At 42.3% G+C, this 25074-nt stretch overlaps 1 protein-coding gene across 1 annotated transcript in view; it reads right to left on the minus strand.

Annotated features, from left to right (window-relative positions):
• clybl (citrate lyase beta like) overlaps positions 1-25074 on the minus strand; it is a 220545-nt gene that overhangs the window by 21842 nt on the left and 173629 nt on the right. Inside the window, exon 6 of the mRNA XM_014172831.2 lies at positions 24465-24632. Within this exon, the coding sequence (XP_014028306.2) occupies positions 24465-24632 (168 nt within the window). The remainder of the gene's footprint in view (positions 1-24464; positions 24633-25074) is intronic.

The raw sequence follows: 25074 nt of genomic DNA on the forward strand, positions 1-25074 counted from the left end.
TTAACTTTGTTAAAGCAAGGCCCCTGAACTCTCGTGTATTTTCTGCATTATGCAATGACATGAGCAGCGACCATGTAACGCATTTACAACATACAGAAGTGCGCTGGTTATCAAGGGGCAAAGTATTGACACGTGTTTTTGAATTGAGAGACAAGCTTAAAGTTTTCTTTACTAATGTCTGACTGCTTGTATGATGATGAGTTTCTCACACGACTGGCCTATCTGGGTGATGTTTTTTTATCGCCTGAATGATCTGAATCTAGGATTACAGGGACTCTCTGCAACTATATTCAATGTGCGGGACAAAATGGAGGCTATGATTAAGAGTTGGAGCTCTTTTCTGTCTGCATTAACAAGGACAAAACATAATTGTATGATATTTTGTGTGCAAATGAACTCAAGCTTACGGACAATGTCAGATGTGATATAGCGAAGCACCTGAGTGAGCTGGGTGCGCAATTACACAGCTACTTTCCTGAAACGGACGACACAAACAACTGGATTCGTTATCCCTTTCATGCCCTGCCTCCAGTCCACTTACTGATATCTGAACAAGAGAGCCTCATTGAAATTGCAACAAGCTGTTTTGTGAAAATGTAATTTAATCAGAAGCCGCTGCCAGATTTCTGGATTGGGCTGCACTCAGTTTCTTGCCTTGGCAAATCGCGCTGTTAAGACACTGGTGCCCTTTACAACCACGTACCTATGCGAGAGTGGATTCTCGGCCCTCACTAGCATGAAAACTAAATACAGGCACAGACTGTGTGTGGAAAATGATTTAAGACTGAGACTCTCTCCAATACAACCCAACATCGCAGAGTTAAGTGCATCCTTTCAAGCCCACCCTTCTCATTAACCTGTGGTGAGTTATTCATCATTTCTGATGAAGAAATAAGGTTTTATATGTAAGATGGCTAAATAAAGAGCAAAATGATTGATTATTATTTGTTCCCTAGTCCTATAGGAGCTCTTTGTCACTTCCCACGAGCCGGGTTGTGACAAAAACTCATACTCATTCTTATGTTTAATAAATGTATCGTATAGTGTGTGAGTGGCAGACCAACATTTGTTATTGAAGTAGAAGTCCTGGGACTGCATTCTGACGAAGACAGCAAAGGTAATAACATTTTTCTTATAGTAAATCTGACTTTGATGAGTGCTAAACTTGCTGGGTGTCTAAATAGCTAGCCCTGTGATGCCGGGCTATCTACTGAGAATATTGCAAAATGTGCTTTCACCGAAAAGCTATTTTAAAATCGGACATATCGAGTGCATAGAGGAGTTCTGTATCTATAATTCTTAAAATAATTGTTATGCTTTTTGTGAACGTTTATCGTGAGTAATTTAGTAAATTCACCGGCAGTGTTCGGTGGGAATGCTAGTCACATGCTAATGTAAAAAGCTGTTTTTTGATATAAATATGAACTTGATTGAACAAAACATGCATGTATTGTAAAACATAATGTCCTAGGCGTGTCATCTGATGAAGATCATCAAAGGTTAGTGCTACATTTAGCTGTGGTTTGGGTTTATGTGACATTATATGCTAGCTTGAAAAATGGGTGTCTGATTATTTCTGGCTGGGTACTCTGCTGACATAATCTAATGTTTTGCTTTTGTTGTAAAGCCTTTTTGAAATCGGACAGTGTGGTTAGATTAACGAGAGTCTTATCTTTAAAATGGTGTAAAATAGTAATATGTTTGAAAAATTGAAGTTTTTGCATTTTTGAGGAATTTGAATAACGCGCCACGGGATTACACTGGCTGTTGAGTAGGTGGGACGCAAGCGTCCCACCTAGCCCATAGAGGTTAAGAAGGTCTTAGTCCAGGTGGAACAAAACTAGTGCCTGTGGGACCTGCCTTGTTGATAGTGTTGTTAAGTAGGCAGAGCAGCGCTTTATTATGGACAGACGTCTCCCCATCTTAGCTACTGTTAAATCAACATGTTTTGACCATGACAGTTTACAATCCAGGGTTACACCAAGGATTTTAGTCACCTCAACTTGCTTAATATCCACATTATTCATTGCAAGATATACAGTTGAAGTCAGAAGTTTACCTACTTAGATTGGAGTCATTAAAACTCATTTTTCATCCACTCCACAAATTTCTTGTTAACAAACTGTAGTTTTGGCAAGTCGGTCAGGACATCTACTTTGTGCATGACAAGTAATTTTTCCAACAATTGTTTACAGAAAGATTATTTCACTGTACATTTTTTTACATTTTAGTCATTTAGCAGACGCTCTTATCCAGAGCGACTTACAAATTGGTGCATTCACCTATAATATCCAGTGGAACAACCAGTTTACAATAGTGCATCTAAATCTTTTAAGGGGGGGGTTAGAAGGATTACTTTATCCTATCCCAGGTATTCCTTGAAGAGGTGGGGTTTCAGGTGTCTCCGGAAGGTGGTGATTGACTCCGCTGTCCTGGCGTCGTGAGGGAGCTTGTTCCACCATTGGGGTGCCAGAGCAGCGAACAGTTTTGACTGGGCTGAGCTGAACTGTAATTCACTGTATCAATATTCCAATGGGTCAGAAGATTACATACACTAAGTTGACTGTGCCTTTAAACAGCTTGGAAAATTCCAGAAAATTATGTCATGGCTTTAGAAGATTCTGATAGGCTAATTGGCATTATTTGAGTTAATTGGAGGTGTACCTGTGGATGTATTTCAAGGCCTACCTTCAAACTCAGTGCCTCTTTGCTTGGCATCATGGGAAAATCAAAAGAAATCAGCCAAGACCTCAGAAAAAAATTGTAGACCTCCACAAGTCTGGTTCTTCCTTGGGAGCAATTCCTAAACGCCGGAAGGCACTACGTTCATCTGTACAAACAATAGTACGGAAGTATTAACACCATGGGACCACACAGCCATCATACCGCTCAGGAAGGAGGTGCGTTCTGTCTCCTAGAGATGAACATACTTTGGTGCGAAAAGTGCAAATCAATTACAGAACAACAGCAAAGTACCTTGTGAAGATGCTGGAGGAAACAGGTACAAAAGTATCTATATCCACAGTAAAATGAGTCCTATATCGACATAACCTGAAAGGCCGCTCAGCAAGGAAGAAGCCACTGCTCCAAAACCGCCATAAAAAAAGCCAGACTACGGTTTGCAACTGCACATGGTGACAAAGATCGTACTTTTGGAGAAATGTCCTCTGGTCAGATGTAAAAAAAAAAATTGAATTGTTTGGCCATAATGACCATTGTTATGTTTGGAGGAAAAAGGGGGAGGCTTGCAAGCCAATTAACACCATCCCAACTGTTAAGCACGGGGGTGACAGCATCATGTTGTGGGGGTGCTTTGCTGCAGGAGGGACTGGCACACTTCACAAAATAGATGGCATCATGAGGAAAGAAAATTATGTGGAACTATTAAAGCAACATCAAGACATCAGTCAGGAAGTTAAAGCGTGGTCACAAATGGGTCTTCCAAATGGACAATGACCCCATGCATATTTCCAAAGTTGTGTTAAAATGGGTTAAGGACAACAAAGTCAAGGTATTAGAGTGGCCATCACAAAGCCCTGACCTCAATCCTATATTCAACCAACTTATTGTGGGAAGCTTGTCGAAGGCTACCCAAAACGTTTGACCCAAGTTAAACAATTTAAAGGCAATGCTACCAAATACTAATTGAGTGTATGTAAACTTCTGACCCACTGGGAATGTGATGAAAGAAATAAAAGCTGAAATAAATCACTCTCTACTATTATTCTGACATTTCACATTCTTAAAATAAAGTGGTGATCCTAACTGACCTAGGACAGGGAACCTTTACTAGGATTAAATGTCAGGAATTGTGAAAAACTGAGTTGAAATGTATTTGGCCAACGTGTATGTAAACTTCTGACTAACTGTAGTTGAGGTTTATGATTTAGGGTATGATTTGTCCCAAATACAATGCTTTAAGTTTTTTTATATTTAGGATGAATGTGTTTATTGCCATCCATTTTGAAACTGACAGCAGCTTTTTGTTAAGTGTTGCAGTGATTTCACTCGCTGTAGTATCTGACGTGTATAGTGTTGAGTCGTCCGTATATATAGACACACTGGGTTTACTCAAAGCAAGTGGCGTGTCATTAATAAGGGTTGAACAAAGTAAAGAGCCTAGACAGCTGCCCTGGGGAATGCCTGATTCTACCTGAATTATGTTGTAGAGGGTTCCATTAAAGAACACCCTCTTTGTTCTATTAGACGGGTAACTATGATCGATAATGTCAAAAGCCGCACCGAAGTCTAATAAAACAGCTCCCACAATTTTTTTAACATTAATTTCTCTCAGCCAATCATCAGTCATTTGTGTAAGTACCGTGCATGTTGAATGCCTTTCCCTATAAGCATGCTGAATGTCTGTTGTCAATTTGTTTACTGTAAAATAGCATCGTATCTGATAAAACACAATTCTTTCAAAAAGTTTACTAAGGTTTGGTAACAGGCTGATTGGTCGGCTATTTGAGCCAGTAAAAGGGCTTTACTGTTCTTGGCAAGAGGAATGACTTTTGCTTCCATCCAGGCCTGAGGGCACACACCAGCTTGTAGGCTTAGTTTGAAGATATGGCAAATAGAAGTGTCAACATCGTCTGATATAATACCCAGTAATTTTTCATCCAAGTTGTCAGAACCAGGTGGCTTATCACTGATAAACAACAATAATTTTTCACCTCTTCCACATAACATTCTGTAGATGTTATAACCATGTATTGTAACCACTGTATCAAAGGTATTATCTAAATGAGTTTCAGAGATAGTCAGAATATGAATGTCATCTGTTACTAGGATGTTATTGATTTCATGAACCTTGTTTCTTAAGCTACATATGTTAATGTGGGCTATTTTTAGCACTTTTCTGGGATGCATGATTTTTTTATTGCTTTACTGGGAACCTTTTCAGAAGTAGACATGACAATGTTATTTATGTTTGAGCTGATAGTGCATGGTGAGCTGCACACAGTGGACTTCCTACTAGGGCACACTGCCTCAGTGCTAACAGTATAACTCTTGTTCATAGGCACATGATTACTGTATACAATAGCTGTAGGATCAACAGGGGTATTCAGGAGAGTTAGATGGACATAAATTAGGTTACTTACTTTGTGACTGCCAACACCCCTGGAATAATGCACATTTTCTGCAGCATTACGACAACTCAGTGACACAACGGTATGGATTATCTGAGCTGGGCTTGGGTCATTGACAAATCATTGTCCCAATGCAGCCTTGAAATGAATGGACAGGAGTCCATGTGCCAAGATAATTTGGATGGACTCCATCATTCCTGTAGAGCATCTTCTGTTTCCAGAAGGTGTCAAAGTTATCTATAAAACTTTTCCAACAGCGCTACAGTAATCATTTAGCCAAGTGTGAAACGCTGGTAGCCTGTAAATCTTTCACACCCGCGGCCCAACAATGGTGCCGGACCGGATATAATTGGCCGCTTTTTGGAATCATTCAGAGCTAGACTCAGTTCTTTAACCTCTCTAGGGTAGGTGGCACCAAATCGTCCCACCTACGTAACAGCCAGTGTAATCCCGTGGCGCGTTATTCAAAAACCTCAAAAATGCAAAAACTTCAATTTTTCAAACATATGACTATTTTACACCATTTTAAAAGACAAGACTCTCGTTAATCTAACCACACTGTCCGATTTCAAAAAGGCTTTACAACGAAAGCAAAACATTATGTCAGCAGAGTACCCAGCCAGAAATAATCAGACACCCATTTCTCAAGCTAGCATATAATGTTACATAAACCCAAACCACAGCTAAATGTAGCACTAACCTTTGATGATCTTCATCAGATGACAACCCTAGGACATTATGTTATACAATACATGCATGTTTTGTTCAATCAAGTTCATATTTATATCAAAAACCAGCTTTTTACATTAGCATGTGACTAGCATGTGACTAGCATTCCCACCGAACACTGCCGGTGAATTTACTAAATTACTCACGATAAACGTTCACAAAAAGCATAACAATTATTTTAAGAATTATAGATACAGAACTCCTCTATGCACTCGATATGTCCGATTTTAAAATAGCTTTTCGGCGAAAGCACATTTTGCAATATTCTCAGTAGATAGCCCGGCATCACAGGGTTAGCTATTTAGACACCCAGCAAGTTTAGCACTCACCAAAGTCAGATTTACTATAAGAAAAATGTTATTACCTTTGCTGTCTTCGTCAGAATGCACTCCCAGGACTTCTACTTCAATAACAAATGTTGGATTGGTTCAAAATAATCCATAGTTATATCCAAACAGCCGCGTTTTGTTCGTGCGTTCAAGACACTATCCGAAAGGGTAAATAAGGGTGACGAGCATGGCGCAATTCGTGACAAAAAAATTCTAAATATTCCATTACCGTACTTCGAAGCATGTCAACCGCTGTTTAAAATCTATTTTTATGCCATTTTTCTCATAAAAAAGCGATAATATTCCGACCGGGAATCTGCGTTTAGGTAAACAGACGAAAGAAAATAAAGCATTCGGTCGACTCGGGCACGCGCCTAAGCCCATAGTACTCTGATCGGCCACTTGCCAAAAGCGATAATGTGTTTCAGGCAGAGCCTGCCTCGATATCGTTCAGCTTTTTCCCGGGCTCTGAGAGCCTATGGGAGCCGTAGGAAGTGTCACATTAGAGCAAAGATCCTCAGTCTTCAATAAAAAGAGCCAAGATGAAACAACTTATCAGACAGGCCACTTCCTGCATGGAATCTTCTCAGGTTTTGGCCTGCCATTTGAGTTCTGTTATACTCACAGACACCATTCAAACAGTTTTAGAAACTCTAGGGTGTTTTCTATCCAAAGCCAATAATTATATGCATATTCTAGTTACTGGGCAGGAGTAGTAAACAGATTAAATCGGGTACGTTTTTTATCCGGCCGTGTCAATACTGCCCCCTAGCCCTAACAGGTTAAAATCAATATTCAGCAGTTCCGAGCTAGCCCTCCCAATCTCGTCTGACCCCACATGGACTACGACAGAGTCAGCTCCTGGCAGCTATCATAGAATGCAAGGCTGCTTCCGACCAATGTCCTGTACTCGTGCTCCAAGATAACACTGGGTTTTTGCTCCGGGAACAGAGGTCAGGTCGCCCTTTAGCCTTGAGAGGTTTCGCAAAACCCTCGAGGAGCGAAGTGCGGTGGGGCCCGATGGACCTGAGCCAGCTGTAGTATCCATCATGGATGATGAATGGGTCGAGTCTTAGACAGCCTCACGATCCGTTGAGGGGGGAGCTATGAGGAGCTGAACATGAGGTAGAAGCCACCGGAGAGCCACAGAGGACGCAGGCGCAGGTACCTCCGGATTCCATCTGAAATCGGAAGCCCCCAGGGAAGAAGGCGCTGGAATCTCTGGATCCAGAGCGAGGAAGCTGTTTCTAGTCTGTGTCTGGTCCGGGATTACCATCACCAAGGAGGCCCCCATTGACATTGCTTTCGAACACCACGGCGAGTGAAATATCAGGCTGGTTGGTAGGATCAAGAACATCCACCAAGTCATCCAAAAGCAACCTAATAACTCCATTCTCCAGGTAAGGATCTTTGCAGAGCACTGGTCAGTCAGCTGTGGAGAGCTGACACGGCTGTGACACTTCCGCCAGAGGGGCGTCCAGCTACTGGAGTAGAAGACAAATAAAAAGTAGGCGGTGTGGGTTCCCCAGTAGCTTGTGTAAGTTCGCTACTTGTTTGCTAAGAGTAGCCACTTCGCCCCTGTAGTCCTCTGCAAACAAACAGTTGCTACATTGAAAGTCCGGTCGATCGTCATTGTCCCAGAATAGAGCAAAATAAAACACAGCTCCTGTAGAGTTAAAAACGTTTGTTAGCATCCTCCATTTGATGCTACAGGCTAGCTAAGCTAGATGGGCTTCTGTGTCTCTCTTCTTTAAAAAAAATATAATATGTTTATTATTTTCCCCCAAAAATGTATTAAAAAAGACAGCAATACAAACATTGACATTCATTGTACTGTTGAATGCGATGGCCAATTTAGAGGACAAAACAAAACTTAACTCACACGTATACAAAATAAACAAAATCCTATTAGGTGGTACATGTATAAGAAGACAGCATATAGTCATTACAAGCAGTGTAGTTAAGCCAAAAATAAATATTGAATGGAGTACAGCACAGAGTAGCAGCAGATCGTCAACCCAGTTATGAAGCGGGACAAGACCATTTATCCAGTATCGGCTGCCATATTTTGTAAAACAATGGACTTTTATTGGAGGTATTGTATCGTATCTTTTCCATATGTATTACATTCCCTAAATCCCGTAACCACATTTCAAAAAGGTAGGTACAGTCTCCAATTTCCAAAATTGCAATATGAGCCTTTTGGCTAATAGAGTACAAAGAGAGACAGCCTTCCCCTCCTGGTTATTCCCATCAACTGTGCCAAACAGAGCGATCAATGGGTCTGGGGCTATAACGCTATCAAAGGCTTTAGATAAGTAATCAAAAATGAGAGCCCAGTAAGCATGTAACTTAGGACATGTCCAAAATAAGTGGGTCAACGTCCAATCATCCTGCTTGCACCTCTCACACAATGGTGAGGTGTCTGGGAATATTTTATGCAGTTTTACTTTTGAGTAATGTAACCTGTGTATCACCTTAAACTGGTCAAGGTTGTGTCTGGCATTCACTGAACTGTGGTTTATATTCCTGAGAGCTTCTACATAGTCCTCATCTGAGATTTCTGAACTAAGTTCTTGTTCCCAAGCCCTTTTAATAGTGTCTGTGGATACCTCTATGTGGGCCTGTAGCACATCATACAGTCTAGAGACCGACCCTTTTGAATCATCCAATGCAGAGTGGAAAGCATGATTCAGGAAAATCGGGCCGTCAATGTATACAGTGGGTGTGTTAAGAAAATACCTAATCTGTTTCCAGATCCTAAGAGTGTGACAAATGACTGGATTAGAGTCATAAGTGGCTTTTTTCACATATGATGGACTATTAACAAGTGCAGGGAGTGAGGAACGTTGATAGGAGGCCTGCTCAATCAAAAGCCATGAAGGCATATCATTCTGTCGCATCCCAGGTAAACTTTCCCTCCAGAAAGACACAATGTTCAGATTAGCAGCCCAATAATACAGTTTAAAGTGAGGAAGGCCAAAGCCCCCCTCTATCTTGTACTTGAATAAATGCTTTTTTGAAATTCTGGCTGCCTTGTTATCCCATAAAAATGGAATTACTATTGAATCCAGTTTCTTAAAATAGCTTTGTGGTATGAAATTGGGTAGACATTGGAAGAGGTAAAGAAACCTGGGTAAGACAACCATTTTAATAGTGTTTATTCAACCAACCAAGAAGATAGGCAGAGTTTTCCAAAAATCTATATTTGTTTAAGCTGATAAATGTTCATGTCCCAATTCGCTTTCAATAGCTGATCAAGGTCTCTTCACACTACAATGCCAAGGCTTGTGAACTTGTCCATCACCGTTCTAAATGGGGTAGATTGCAGAAATTGCATATCCACAGGCCGTGACATCGGCATCAATTCACTTTTTTGCCAATTTATCTTGTAGCCAGAGAAGGAGCCGAATGTATTTATCAAGTTAAGTAAGGGGGAATAGAAGTTTTAAGCTTGGATAAAAACAAAACATCATCTGCATATAGGGACATTTTGTGTTGCATGTCTTTTATTTTAACAGAAGCTATATCGGCACATGCCCGAATGCGAGTAGCAAGGGGTTTCATGGCTATAGCGAAGAGAGCAGGCGAAATAGGGCACCCCTGTCGGCAGCCCTTGAACAGACTGCGATATTTCCTGATTGGTTACCACGGACGCCATTGGGTGTGCATAAATATTTCTTAATTATCAATATTTCTTAAATATCAATTAATAAATTCCTTTCCAAACCCGAAATGCTCCAGAACCGACATCCTATACTTCCACTCAATCTGATCAAATGCCTTCTCTGCGTCAAGAGCTATTACCACTGCCTCAACTTTATGATCATACATTACGTTGAAAAGGCATCTCAAATTGTAGTATATATGTCGGCCCGGGATAAAACCTGTCTGGTCAGGGTGTATGATGTCAGAAATATATTTTTTCAATCGGTTTGCCAATATCTTTGTCAACACCTTATTTTCTATGGGGAGTAACGACACGTGGTGATAGAGATTCCATGGAGTTGTCATCTTATCTTTTTTCAAGATCAGTGCTATTGTAGCTTCATACAGTGTTTGCGGGAGTTTGGCATTTTCTTTGGATTGTTTAAACATTCGCAACATAAGTGGAGCTAGACTGGCGCAGTACTTCTTACAGAATTCTATTACATATCCATCGTGCCCAGGGGCCTTGCTGTTTGGAAATTGTGCTATCGCTGTGTTAATTTCCTCTAAAGTTATCCTAGCATCGAGTGCAGCAGCTGCCCCCGTCTAGTTTAGGAAGTTCACATTCAGCGAGAAAGAGTTCCATAGTTTGTGGATCAGTAGCATCGCATTTTGATTGATAAAGCTCTGAGTAAAACTGCACAAAGCATTCACTAATATCCTGCGGATCTGTTACTATTTTACCCTTCTTGTCTTTTATGTGAATAGCTCTAGATGCCTGTACATGCCTTAGCTGTCTTGCTAATAAATTATGTGATTTGTCACCCAGTTCAAAATAACTTTGTTGCGTTCTCGCAAGTAAAGAGCCCACCCGTTTCGAAAGGATGGTATTGTATTCATATTTCAACTTTGTGATCTTCTCAAGGACTGTATTCCAGGAATTCGTCCTAAAAACGTTCTCCTGTTCCCCTAACTCTCTTTCAATTTCTCTCAGCCTAGAATTGGCGTGTTTCTTCTTCTCTGATGTATAAGAAATAATGTAACCTCTAATCACAGCCTTTAGAGATTCCCAAATGTCGTCAACATCCCCCGTGTCGTTAGCTCCGAGGAAAAAGGCAATCTGCTCCTTCAAATACTGACAAAAAGCCTCATCTTTCAACAGGTATGTGACTAAGCGCCACCGTCGCCGACCTGTCGACATATTGTCGAGTTTCAGCACCATTGACAGAGGAGAGTGGTCCGTAATTAGAATAGGGTGATAGGTAACCGATGGAGCTGCTGAAATTAGTTTGGATTCCAACAAAAAATTGTCAATTCTGGAAGATGATTTATGAGCTGATGAAAATAAAGAATAATCCCTATCTGTTGGGTGCGTCAGTCTCCAAATATCAACAATGTTAAGGTTTGTCATCAATGTATTTAGACAGACACTGGCATTTGATTGTTGAAGTGACCTTGATAGCTGTTTATCTAAAAGAGGATCTAACGTACAGTTAAAGTCACCTCCAACAATAACACTTGTATCCGAGATATTTGGTATGGCCTTAAATAACCTTTGAAAAAATTATGGATCATTGAAGTTGGGTCCATATAAATTGACCAAGGTTATTAGTTTCGAATTCAGTGTACCAGCCACAATAATATACCGACCATTAGGATCTGAAATCGAGGATGAGTAAACAAAAGGAGTGTTTTTCCTTATCAGGATTGCTCCCTCTCGCTTTTGCATCAAAGTTAGACTGGTATATCTAACCGATCCAGCTGACTCGTAGCTTGGCCTGAGCGGAGCGTTTAATATGAGTTTCTTGAAGAAGCACTATGTCAGCCCCCAGTGATTTAAGATGAGAAAAAAACCAGGTCTACTGCTCGGTCACTATGTGGCATTTCTTATTTTAGAGCAAATTGTTGCTGTCATACAAAGCCCAAAAGAAAAATGTCCCGCCATGCGGGAGCTTGTCATGCCACCTGTATTAAAAAATGTGAACATAAAACAGACCCCATCCCCCCTCCCGTCCCTTTCTGAGTGACTTCCCCAAACGAAGCACTCCTTGACTAACACACAAACCTTAGGGTGTCTAGACATACAGCTTGAGCTAACTCGTCGTCTATAGATGCTCCGCATATAAACTAATATTAAATAACACTTAACTCTCACGTTAGGGGGTGAGTGGTGCTAAAACATGATAGGCTAAACAATGCTATATAAGCCACAACATCTCACCCATCATATAAGTCCCAATTTCTGATCGAAAAGACATAGGCAGGAAATTCAAACACATTCCTGGCCTGTATTTGGCCATTTAGCCGGTTGACACAGCCGTTCTGTATCCTCAGCCAGGGAACTTGCTTGACAAGAACAGGTCGGCCTCTTTTCTGTTGTCAAACGTACGTGTTGATCCCTCGACTGTCACCTTAAACCGGGCTGGGAAGAGGGATCCATATTGGATGTTGGCCGCCCTGCATTTGCTGCGTAACTCATCATACACTTTCCGTTGGTTCCTCACCTCCAAAGTAAGATCTGGGTAGAAAGACACCCTGGCTCCGTTGTAGTTAAGGGGGAACTTTTTACTAGCCAGCTTGAGGATGAGATCCCTGGTCTGGGGATAGTGCAGCCGTACAATGAATGGCCTTGGTGGCGCGCCCTTGGTCGGCTTCGTTGCCTGTGATCTGTGTGCGCGGTCGATCAGGATGGCTGTTTTGAAGTGTTCACTCCCCAGCAATGCCAGTATCAGCTCCGAGACGAATTCAGTGGGTTTCCCTTTCTCAGCGTCCTCCTGGATCCCAAATATTCGGATGTTCTGGCGTCTTGAATGCGACTCGAGCATTTCCAATCGGGCTCTCAGGGTTTGTCGTCATTTTTTAACATTGCGCACTGTTTCTCTATGTCCTGTAGCCAGGCTTTGTGATCGACTGTCGTCTGCTCAACCTCATGCACCCTTCCCTTGATTGCCTTCACAGTTTCAGTCAAAGTCCCAATACTCTTTGAGATATCAGCCAACTTTGTGTCCACCTTCTTGCTTAGTGAGTTTATAGCAGCCAGTATGTCACGTTGAGTAGGATCTGTGGGGAACTCTTGGGAGCTAGCATCTTCAGCTTACTCCTCGTGGGTCGGCGATGTTGAAATTGGTTCATTGTCTATCTCATTCAAATTATCTTGTTAAGCGCCCCCTTTTCTGGTGCCTTTTCCCTTTGTCATATTGCCAGAAAATGTTTGAAGTTATAGGTTGTGAGAGGTTAAGATAAATATTAATTTGTTTCAAAATAGAGCGGAGCTCTAGCAAAGCACGTCTACTCCATAGCACGCTCTCTAGCGCCCCCCGTCTCTCTTCTTGACAGGGAATTCTCAACTTGTCCGAGAAAGAATTACATGGCTATCAAAACGTCAGCCAAGGTAAGCCTACACCAAACACACAATTAATTTATATTTTTGTAAAATGAATGGCGGTGTGAAGTATTATACCTTAGGCTAGTAAAACACGTTTCTTCAACAACACTAAACAAGTGAAATGGGTGTGGCAGTAGAGTGTGGTATCCATAGCAACGGCTCCGTTTGGGCTGCTCAATTACGCGTTATGAGAGAGCTGAAGCTGACGTTAGCTAGCTACTTTTCATCACTATAAACTCTGACAAACAGCTGTAACTTTTCACTCAAAGTTTGTGCGAGTATCCATAGTGACAGCTCCGTTTCGATTGCTCAATGATGAGACACGAGAGCTGTTAGCAGACGTTAGCTAGTTTATTTTTTTGTCACTCTAAACTCCTACAAACAGCGGTAACTTTGGTATAACATGTTTTTTGTTCAAACGCCAGATTTGAATTTCAGAGAAGTAGAGGAAGATTTGATACGCTATTAGTTTTTGTCTAAATTGTTGGGGAAGTGGTCAATATTTCTGTTTATAAAATGTTAGAAAAAATGTTATTGATGCGGTTACATAAACAGCTGTACCGTTTGATAGGTACCAGATAATTCTGTTATTATTTCAGATTTGGATAGCAGAGAAGTAGAGGAAGATTTCATATGCTCAATTTTGTAACGCAAAGCACTTAAAGTATGTATGGTTTTGAATGTTATCATAGTAGTAGTGTCTGCAGTAGTAATGGTGGTGACTGGTTATAGTTGATCAAGTAGCTGCAAAGTTAGAATAGCCTGAACATATGACAGTTGGTTTGGTGTATCTAGAGTTACTGTTGGCAAGTTATAATATGCTAATTTACTGCTAATGTTCGGTATATATACACTGAACAAAAATATAAACGCAACATGTAAAGTGTTGGTCTCATGTTACATGAGCTGAAATAAAAGATCCTGGAAATGTTCCATACGCACAAAACACTTATTTCTCTTGTTACATACCTGTTAGTGAGCATTTCTCATTTGCCAAGTGTAACGTCGACACAGAGTCAGGAAGCAGGTGCAGTTAGTGAGCTTAATATAAACGAACAGAACGATACAAAACAAGAGAAACGTCAGGAGGAACGGAAACATAACCAATACTGCCTGAGGGGTGAATACAATGGAGTGCTAGATAAAGAGGGAGTAATGAGGGAGGTGATGAAGTCCAAGTGAGTCTGATGAGGTGCAGGAGCGCGTAACGAAGGTTGCCAGGTGTGTGTAATGATGGGTTGCCAGGACTGGTGGTTAGTAGACCGGCGACGTCGAAGGGGGGGAGTAGACGCGACAGTAACCCCCCAACGCATGGCTCCAGCTGCAGGATGACGCCGACCAGGAGGACGGCCCAGAGGCCAAGGAGCGGGCAGGTCCAGACGGTGAAGGTGGAATTTCCAGATGATGTTGGGATCTAGAATGTCGTCCACCGGAACCCAGTACCGCTCCTCTGGACCATACACTTCCCAGTCCACCAGGTACTGGAGCTGACCCCCACAACGTCAGGAGTCCAGGAGTGATCTGACGGCATAGGAGGGACTCCACTCGATGTCCAATGGAGGCGGAGGGGTGTCGTGAGGGACGGCTTCAGCCAGGGGACCAGGAACCACCGGCCCAAAGAGGGAAACATGAAAAGAGGGTGAGACCCGGTAGTTAGTGGGGAGCTATAATTGGTATGTTACCTCATTGACCCTCCGGAGGCCTTTGAATGGCCCCACAAACTGGAGGCTCAGTTTCCGGCAGGGCAGGCGGAGCAAGAGGTTCTTGGTGGAGAGCCACATGCGATCACCAGGATGGAAAACGGGAGTCTAACTGCGGTGGCGGTCCACCTGCTACTTCTGGTGGCAAGCACCGCATTGGAGCCTGACATGGACAGCATTCCAAACGTCCTCTGCCCGCTGGAACCACTCGTCCACCACAGGAGCTTTGGTCTTGCTCGGCATCCACGGAGCCGTGGCCGGCTGGTACCCCAGGACACATTGGAAGTGAATTCTGGGTGTGTTCAGGAAGGAATCGGGCCCACCCGCCTGCCAGTCTTGACAGTGACTCTTTAGGATCCTCCCTAGGTCCTGGTTCATCCTCTTCACCTGCCTGTTAGATTGAGGCCGGTACCCAGAAGTGAGGCTGACAGTGACCACCAGCTTCTCCATAAAAGCCTTCCATACATGTGATGTGAATTGGGGGCCACGATCGGAGACGATATCCACTGGAAGGCCATAGTGCCGGAAGACATCCTGAAACAGTGCCTCAGCGACATGGAAAGTGGTAGGGAGACCAGAGACAGGGATGAAACGGCATGATACTGAGAATCTGTCCACAATCACCAAAATGGTGGTGAAACCATTAGAGGAGAGTAGATCAGTGATGAAATCAATGGACAGATGAGACCAGGGACACTGAGGCACGGGAAGGGGAAGAAGATTTCCTGCTGGAGTGTTCCGGGGAGATTTAGATTGAGTACTTACTGAACATGAGTTGACATAGTGTGCAACGTCCTGCGCCGAAGTGGGCCACCAGTATTTCTCAGAAAGGTATTGAATGGTGCGGGTGATACCTGGGTGTCCAGCGGTGAGGAATGTGTGTGCCCAGGTCAGCAAACTATCTCTGACCCCTGTGAAAACATAGATGCGCTCCGGAGTGCAGGTGGCAGGAGCAGGGGTTCCCTTTCCAGAGCCTGGCGGATATCCACATCTACATCCCAATACATGGAGCCAACGATACGGGAGGACCGATTGATGGGCTGGCGGACACTCACAGGGCCCTCCACCGTCATGGAACCACAGGGTGTGGGAAAGCAGGTCCTCCGACATCCTGGTCCCCAGGTGGTATTCCTCCTCTCTGACCAGGAGATTGTGGGATTATGGAGTTGGAGCCATGGGAAGCCAAGGATGACTTTGTGCACGGGTGCGGAGCTGATGAGGAAGAAAAGGCTTTCCTGGTCGCAATAAGGACAGAGCCCTAACTGTATTCGACGGCTTTGCTCAACCGTGGGGAGGCATGTGGCCCCTACCTCCATGGGTACAGGCTCTGACTTGGTCAATGAAGGAGGGAGAGAGGCAATGGGAGTGCAGACACCCTTGAAGAAGAAGGTTATCCGGACGGATGGCCATCACGATGAGTGTGTCAAAAGTTAGATTGTCGTCTCGGCACACCAAGTCTGTCTGGACCTCTTCTAAATAGGGTGCAGAGCGCCTGCTCATTCCATCCGCTGGATGCTGCCACTGTCCGAAAGGTGAACATGTACTCCACCGTGGTCTGGCCATCCTGCCGTAGTTGGAGTAGGTGCTCACCTCCCTCTCTGCCCTCTGGTGGATGGTCAAAGACCCCCTGAACAGAGCCATGAACCTTTCATAGGAGCCCAGCTCCTCCTCTCATCTCTCCCAGATGGCCGCAGCCCACTACAATGCCCGTCTGGTCAGCAGAGAAATAACAGTGGCAAGCTTGGACCTCTCCGTGGTGGGGGCTGCCGTCTGATGGGTAAAATAGAGGGAGCACTGGAGTAGGAAGCCACGGCAGAGGGAAACCCGTCATATTTGTCCAGGAGGGAGAAACGGGCATTCCTGACCTTGGCGGACTGTTGGATGGGCTGGGGTGGTACCGCACGCAGGCACACACACAGTATATTATATATAACATTTTGCCTCATCAATCTACACACAATACTCTATAATGACAAAACGAAAACAGGTGTTTATACATTTTAGCAAATGCATAAAAAATAAAGAGAAATACCTTATTTACATAAGCATTCAGACCCTTTGCTATGAGACTTGAAATTTAGCTCAGGTGCAACCTGTTTCCATTGTATCATCCTTGAGATGTTACAACAACTTGTTTGGAATCCACCTGTGGTAAATTCAATTAATTGGACGTGATTTGGAAAGGCACACACCTGTCTACATAAGGTCCCACAGATGACAGTACATGCCAAAGCAAAAACCAAGCAATGAGGTCAAAGGAATTGTCAGTAGAGCTCAGAGACAGGATTGTGTCGAGGCACAGATATGAGGAAGGGTACAAAAAAATGTCTGCAACATTGCAGGTCCCCAAGAATACCGTGGCCTCCATCATTCTTAAATGGAAGAAGTTTGGATCCACCAAGACTCATCCTAGAGCTGGCTGCCCGGCCAAACTGAGCAATATGAGGAGAAGGGCCTTAGTCAGGGAGGTGACCAAGAACCCGATGGTCACTGACAAAATGTGGAAAAAGTCAAGGGTTTTGAATACTTTCTGAATGCATTGTACATGGGCTTTGGTTGATATTGTCCAACAGCCCAGGCCCTCTTATGCGATTTGAAAACAGGGGGTAATTAAGTTTATGGAATTCACAATCGGCTGCTTTTCAGAGCCTTTCAGGGTGTTGATCAGCTCAATAAAATCGTGTTTCATTAGCTCCGATTTACCTTTTTGGATATAATTTGATCCCACATGCACTACTATAGTAGCTGTTGTACGTATTGTGGTCTGTAGTGGTCAGTAGGTGTGGTCAGTACTTGTGTGGTTGTGGTCAGTAGTTGTGTGGTCAGTAATTGTGTGGTTGCTGCCAGTAGTTGTCTGCCTCCCTTTCAAAAAAGCCTGCCTTGGGGGAGGGACAGTCAGAGCACAAAGCACCCCCCTACATGACTTGTTGTCTTTCAGAGAGTGGAAAAAACGTGTCAGATTGTATATTCATATCGCTGAAAGATGTCCAATGGCTCTAACAAGGACAACCATATCTACACTACCGGTCAAAAGTATTAGAACACAAACTTTTAATTTTTTTATTTATTTAATCTTTATTTAACTAGGAAAGTCAGTTAAGAACAAATTCTTATTTACAATGACAACCTATCGGGGAACAGTGGGTTAAACTGCCTTGTTCAGGGTCAGAACAACAGATTTTTACCTTGTCAGCTTGGGGATTCGATCCAGCAACCTTTCGGTTACTGGCCCAACGCTCTAACCACTACCTGCCGCCCCATACTCATTCAAGGGTTTTTCTTTTTACTATTTTCTACATTGTAGAATAATAGCAAAGACATCAAAACTATGAAATAACACATGGAATCATGTAGCAACCAAAAAAGTGTTAAACAAATCTAAATATATTTTATATTTGAGATTCTTCAAACAGCCTTGCACACTCTTGGCATTCTCTCAACCAGCTTCACCTGGAATGCTTTTCCAACAGTCTTGAAGGAGTTCATACATATGCTGAGCACTTAGTGTACATGCACAAAAACGTATAGTGCGATCAGTATCACATAGAGCGTTCCTCCTGGGCAGTACACTACCATTCAAAAGTTTGGGGTCACTTAGAAATGTCCTTGTTTTTGAAAGAAAAGCACATTTTTTGTCCATTAAAATGACATCCAATTGATCAGAAATACAGTGTAGACATTGTTAATGTTGTAAATGACTATTGTAGCTGGAAACGGCCTATTTTTTTAATGGAATATCTACATAGGCGCACAGAGGCCCATTAACAGCAAACATCACTCCTGTGTTCCAATGGCACGTTGTGTTAGCTAATCCAAGTTTATAATTTTAAAAGGCTAATTGATCATTAGAAAACCCTTTTGCAATTATGTTAGCACAGCTGAAAACTGTTATACTGATTAAATAAGCAACAAAACTGTCCTTCTTTGGACTAGTTGAGTATCTGGAGCATCAGCATTTTTGGGTTCGATTACAGGCTCAAAATGGCCAGAAACAAAGTACTTTCTTCTGAAACTCGTGAGTCCATTCTTGTTCTGAGAAATGAAGGCTATTCCATCCAAGAAATTGCCAAGAAAAGTGGGTAAAGTGGGAGATTTGTACAGGGTAAAAGGGATCTTGAAGAAGGAAGGCTATCACTCCATTGTGCAACGCCATGCCATACCTTGTGGACAGCACTTAATTGGAGTTAATTTCCTCCTACAACAGGACAATGACCCAAAGCACAGCTCCAAACTATGCAAGAACTATTTAGGGAAGAAGCAGTAAGCTGGTATTCGGTCTATAATGGAGTGGCCAGCACAGTCACCGGATCTCAATCCTATTGAGCTGTTGTGGGAGCAGCTTGACCGTATAGTATGTAAGAAGTGCTCATCAAGCTAATCCAATTTGTGGGAGGTGCTTCAGGAAGCATGGGGTGAAATCTCTTCAGATTACCTCAACAAATTGACAACTAGAATGCCAAAGGTCTGCAAGGCTGTAATTGCTGCAAATGGAGGATTCTTTGACAAAAGCAAAGTTTGAAGGACACAATTATTATTTCAATTAAAAATCATTATTTATAACCTTGTCAACGTTTTGACTATATTTCCTATTCATTTTGCAACTCATTTCATGTATGTTTTCATGGAAACAAGGACATTTCTAAGTGACCCTAAACTTTTGAACGGTAGTGTATGTGCAAAACATATCTATCTCACTGACCTAGACTCCCCCATGGTGAAATTCACTTTTAATACTAAATAAATACTGCACTCTGACCAACAACACATATTTTCTAGATTCATGATAGTGTTGTTAGACAAAAAATATGACATTTTTTATTGGAATTTGCAGCTTCTAACATGACTTACTTACTGCATCTAGAAAGAGAGCAGTTGATGAGTTACTAAAACAGCTCTATCTATTGATTGGTAGAAGCTATTCCTAATCCGTTCTCAGATTTAAAAAGCAGAGAAGTAAAGGACAATTTCATACGCTCTAAGCTTTTGTCTGACTTGTTGGGGGAGTGGTCAAAACAACAGTTTAGAAAAAGTTGGGGAAAATTGTCAGTATTTGTGGTCAGTAGTTTTGTGGTTGTGGTCAGCAGCTGTGGTCAATATTGTGGTCTGTAGTGATCAGTAGTTTTGGTCAGTAGTTATGTGTTTGTGATCATTAGTTGTGTGGTCCAGTAGCTGTGGTCAGTACTTGTGGTTGCATGGTTGTGGTCACTAGTTGTGGTCAATAGTTGTGTGGTTGGGGCCAGTAATTGTGGGGTTGTGGTCAGTAGTTGTGGGGTTGTGATCAGGAGTTGTGGGGTTGTTGTCAGTAGTGTGTGGTGAGTAGTTGCGGTCACTAGTTTTGTGATTGTGGTCAGTAATTGTGGTCAGTAGTGGTGCAGTTGTGGTCAGTAGTTGTGCGTTTGTGGTCACTAGTAGTGTGTTTGTGGTCAGTAATTGTGGTCTGTAGTTGTATGTTTTTGGTTAGTCGTTGTGGTCAGTTTTTGGTCAGTAGTTGTGGTTAGTAGTTGTGTGTTTCAGTAGTTGTGTCATTGTGGTCAATAATTGTATTGTTGTGTTCAGTAGTTGTGTTCAGTAGTTGTGTTTAGCAGTTGTGGTCAGTGGTTATGACCTGTAGTTGTTCTGGTCAGTAGTTTTGGTCAGTAGTTGTGTGGTTCAGTAGTTGTGTGGTTGTGGTCAGTGTCTAAACTACAGTTGTGAAAACTGAAAGAAGTGCGATGACAAGTGATCTGGTGAAATATGAAAGGAGCGAATGGAGGCAGTTGTTGTCCAATGCAGTTGTTGCTAGGCAACAGTTGCCTAGGCTGGCCTGCCTCCGCCATGGCTAAAGCCAGTGTGAAAAACATGCTAACATTTGTGCTTTAACACTAAATAAATATTGCACTCTGACAAAACTTTTTTGCTAGATTCATGATAGTATTGTTAGACAAAGCAAGGAAAGTGAACTTCAAAACGTGATGCAGTTTTATTAGAATTTGCAGCTGTTGTTGGTAAATAATACATCTGCTTGCTTCTAACATCACTTACTGCATCTAGAAAGCGAGCAGTTGATGGGTTCCTAAAACTGCTCTATCTGTAGAAGCTATTCCTAATCCATTCTCAGGTCTGAAAAGCAGAGAAGTAGAGAAAGATTTCATTCAATCTATGTTTTTGTCTGACTTGTTGGGGGAGTGGTCAAAACAGGAGTTGTTTAGAAAAAGTTGGTAGAAAATGTGTTAATGCAGTTACTAAAACAGCTGCATCGTTAGAACTGTATAATATATTTTGGTTCTGTTGCCAGATTTGAATAGCAGAGAAGTAGATGAAGATGTCTAACTTTTTGTCTAGGTTGTTAGAAAAGCTGTCCATGTAGCTGATTTGTGTCAAAAGTTGTACTGTTGCATTTACATTGAATGGAATGTTGGGAGTGATGGGGAGATTTAGAATGTTGAGGAAATAACATGTAAGTGAATGGAGGACAAAGAATGTATAACTTAAAAAGTATAAAACATATTGAAAAGTTGTATACAATCAACTCAATCCAGACCAGTCCACACGTTTTAAAGTTTGAATGACGTTTCTAGCTTAAATGGTATAAGAGGAGTAGCGTGCTAAATAATAATAATAACAAGTCTGAAGTATGACGAAGATGTAAAGTCGGACCAAGTCCCACCTAATAATAATACTCATATTAATAATCATACTCATATTAATAACAATACTCATATTAATAATAATAATACTCATATTAATAATAATAATACTCATAATCATATTATTATTATTATGATGTAAGAAATCTAGAGTTGTGCTTTGTTTTTATTAGGTGTGCTTGCTGAAGGCAATCAAAAACACAGGACATAGAACACAAACAAAGCTATATGTACAGTTGAAGTTGGAAGTTACATACACCTTAGCCAAATACATATATACACAGTTTTTCACAATTCCAGACATTTAATCCATGTAGAAATTCCTTTTCTTAGGTCAGTTAGGATCACAACTTTATTTTAAGAACGTGAAATGTCAGAATAATAGTAGAGAAAAGTATTTCTTTCAGCTTTTATTTCTTTCATCACATTCCCAGCGGGTCAGAAGTTTACATATACTCAATTAGTATTTGGTAGCATTGCCTTTAAATAGTTTAACTTGGGTCAAATGTTTCGGGTAGCCTTCCACAAGCTTCCCACAATAAGTTGGGTGAATTTTGTCCCATTCCTCCTGACAGAGCTGGTGTAACAGTCAGGTTTGTAGGCGTCCTTGCTCGCACACACTTTGCCATCTATTTTGTGAAGTGCACCAGTCCCTCCTGTAGCAAAGCACCACCACAACATGATGCTGCCACCCCTGTGCTTCACAGTTGGGATGGTGTTCTTCGGCTTACAAACCTCCCCCTTTTTCCTCCAAACATAACGATGGTCATTATGGCCAAACAGTTCCATTTTTGTTTCATCAAACCGGAGGACATTTCTCCAAAAGTACGATCTTTGTCCCCATGTGCGTAGTCTGGCTTTTTAATGGCGCGTTTGGAGCAGTGGCTTCTTCCTTGCTGAGCGACCTTTCAGGTTATGTCGATATAGGACTCGTTTTACTGTGGATATAGATACTTTTGTACCCGTTTCCTCCAGGATCTTCACAAAGTCCTTTGCTGTTGTTCTGGGATTGATTTGCACTTTTCACACCAAAGTACGTTCATATCTAGAAGACAGAACACGTCTCCTTCCTGAGCAGTATGACAGCTGCGTGGTCCCATGATGTTTATACTTGCATACTATTGTTTGTACAGATGAACGTGGTACCTTCAGGTGTTTGGAAATTGCTCCCAAGGATGAACCAGACTTGTGGAGGTCTACAATGTTTTTTCTGAGGTCTTGGCTGATTTCTTTTGATTTTCCCATGATGTCAAGCAAAGAGGCACTGAGTTTGAAGATAGGCTAATTGACATCATTTGAGTCAATTGGAGGTGTACCTGTGGATGTATTTCAAGGCCTATCAGAAGCATCTAAAGCCATGACATCATTTTCTGGAATTTTCCAAGCGGTTTAAAGCCACAGTCAACTTAGTGTATGTTAACTTCTGACCCACTGGAATTGTGATACAGTGAATTAAAAGTGAAATAATCTGTCTGTAAACAACTGTTGGAAAAAAAATCCTAACCGATTTGCCAAAACTATAGTTTGTTAACAAGAAATTTGTGGAGTGGTTGAAAAATGAGTTTTAATGACTTTAACCCAAGTTTATGTAAACTTCCCACTTCAACTGTAGGTGTTGTCAGATCCGGTGGACAGAAGAACAGAATTAGCAGAGGTCCTTGAAAGCTTTTCTGAACAGCACGTGTCTCTTGCGTTGTCCTCAGCCGTGTCAGAGTAGCGGTGGCAACCGAGGTCAGGGGAAATCAGCTGGCATGTGGGCCAGAGAGAGAGTCTACACAATGTTAAAACAGCCATCGATAGTATGAATGTGTGTGTATGTGTGTTGGTGTGTTTTTGAGAAAAGTCATTACAAAATCAGCCCCACCTGGCACAGAGGCTTTACTGAGCAGCAACATGGGGAGTCTGTCCATCTGTCTGTCTGTCTGTCTGTCTGTCTCTCTGTGTGTGTGTGTGTGTGTGTGTGTGTGTGTGTGTGTGTGTGTGTGTGTGTGCGTGCGCATGCGTGTCCCAGGGCAACATTGGGAGTCCACTCATGGACTACGGACTTAGCGAATTAAGACGAATGCCAGTGTGAAATCATGCTAGTAATTCACTAGAACTGAGTGTTACACTGTTCCATCAACGGTTATTGCTCATAGGACAACTTCACCGCAACTCGCCGTGTTTGGAGGAGGAGGAATGCTGCCTATGACCCCAAGAACACCATCTCCACCGTCAAACATGGAGGTGGAAACATTATGCTTTGGGGATGTTTTTCTGCTACGGGGACAGGACAACTTCACCACATCATTTGACGGGGCCATGTACTGTCAAATCTTGTGTGAGAACCTCCTTCCCTCAGCCAGGGCATTGAAAATGGGTCGTGGATGAGTATTCCAGCATGACAATGACCCAAAACACACGGCCAAGGCAACAAAGGAGTGGCTCAAGAAGAAGCACATTAAGGTCCTGGAGTGGCCTAGCCAGTCTCCAGACCTTAATCCCATAGAAAATCTGTGGAGGGAGCTGAAGGTTTGAGGTGCCAAACGTCAGCCTCGAAACCTTAATGACTTGGAGAAGATCTGCAAAGAGGAGTGGGACAAAATCCCTCCTGAGATGTGTGTAAACCTGGTGGCCAACTACAAGAAACGTCTGACCTCTGTGATTGCCAACAAGGGTTTTGCCACCAAGTACTAAGTCTTGTTTTGCAGAGGGGTCAAATACTTATTTCCCTCATTAAAATGCAAATCAATTTATAACATTTTTGACATGTGTTTTTCTGGATTTTTTTGTTGTTATTCTGTCTCTCACTGTTCAAATAAACCTACCATTAAAATTATAGACAGATCCTTTCTTTGTCAGTGGGCAAACGTACAAAATCAGCAGGGGATCAAATACTTCTTCCCCCCACTGTAAGCTTAAAATAACCTATCCTTTTCTCATTTCTCTCTTGCCTGAGAGGGAGGCTCAATTTTTACCTGTGAAGCCCATGAGAACTCCTTCCCTTGCCTGCTGTCGTAGACCCTCTCCGTCCTTATAGTCTATGTAGACCAAGTCTATGGCTTGTAGACCGAAGGCCTTGGTTGTCACTACCACCTTCTGACGGGCATACAGCAGCTCCCTGGCATCCTTGGTCCGCGTGGCACCTGGACAGAGGGAGACACAGGTAACTATATATAATATATACTATAACGTATGCCATTTAGCAGACACTTTTATCCAAAGTGGCTTACAGGAATATAGACAGGGAAATATACCCGTGAGCAAATACACACAAGTTTACCATACAGGGAAACATAATGCAAACATGTGACCCGTTTCAGGAAACTAGGCGTATGCAAGTCACGACTTCACAGGAGAACCATTTGAATGTTATTTTTTAATCAAAAATAGTTTTTTTTTTGGCAGAAATGCCTTCTGGAACATTTGAACTTTCATGTGCCTTAATAACGAACTTGTATGCCATCTGTAAATACGAATAAAGTTGTTAAATTACGAGCCTATTTGGTTTAGCCCCAGAAAAGGACAGGAACCTTCCCAATAGCCATGATTGGCTGAGCTAATGAGTGGGCTGGACATGCAGAGAGA

Source organism: Salmo salar, chromosome ssa25 (genome assembly GCF_905237065.1).
Source record: "Salmo salar chromosome ssa25, Ssal_v3.1, whole genome shotgun sequence".
Taxonomy (NCBI): domain Eukaryota; kingdom Metazoa; phylum Chordata; class Actinopteri; order Salmoniformes; family Salmonidae; genus Salmo; species Salmo salar.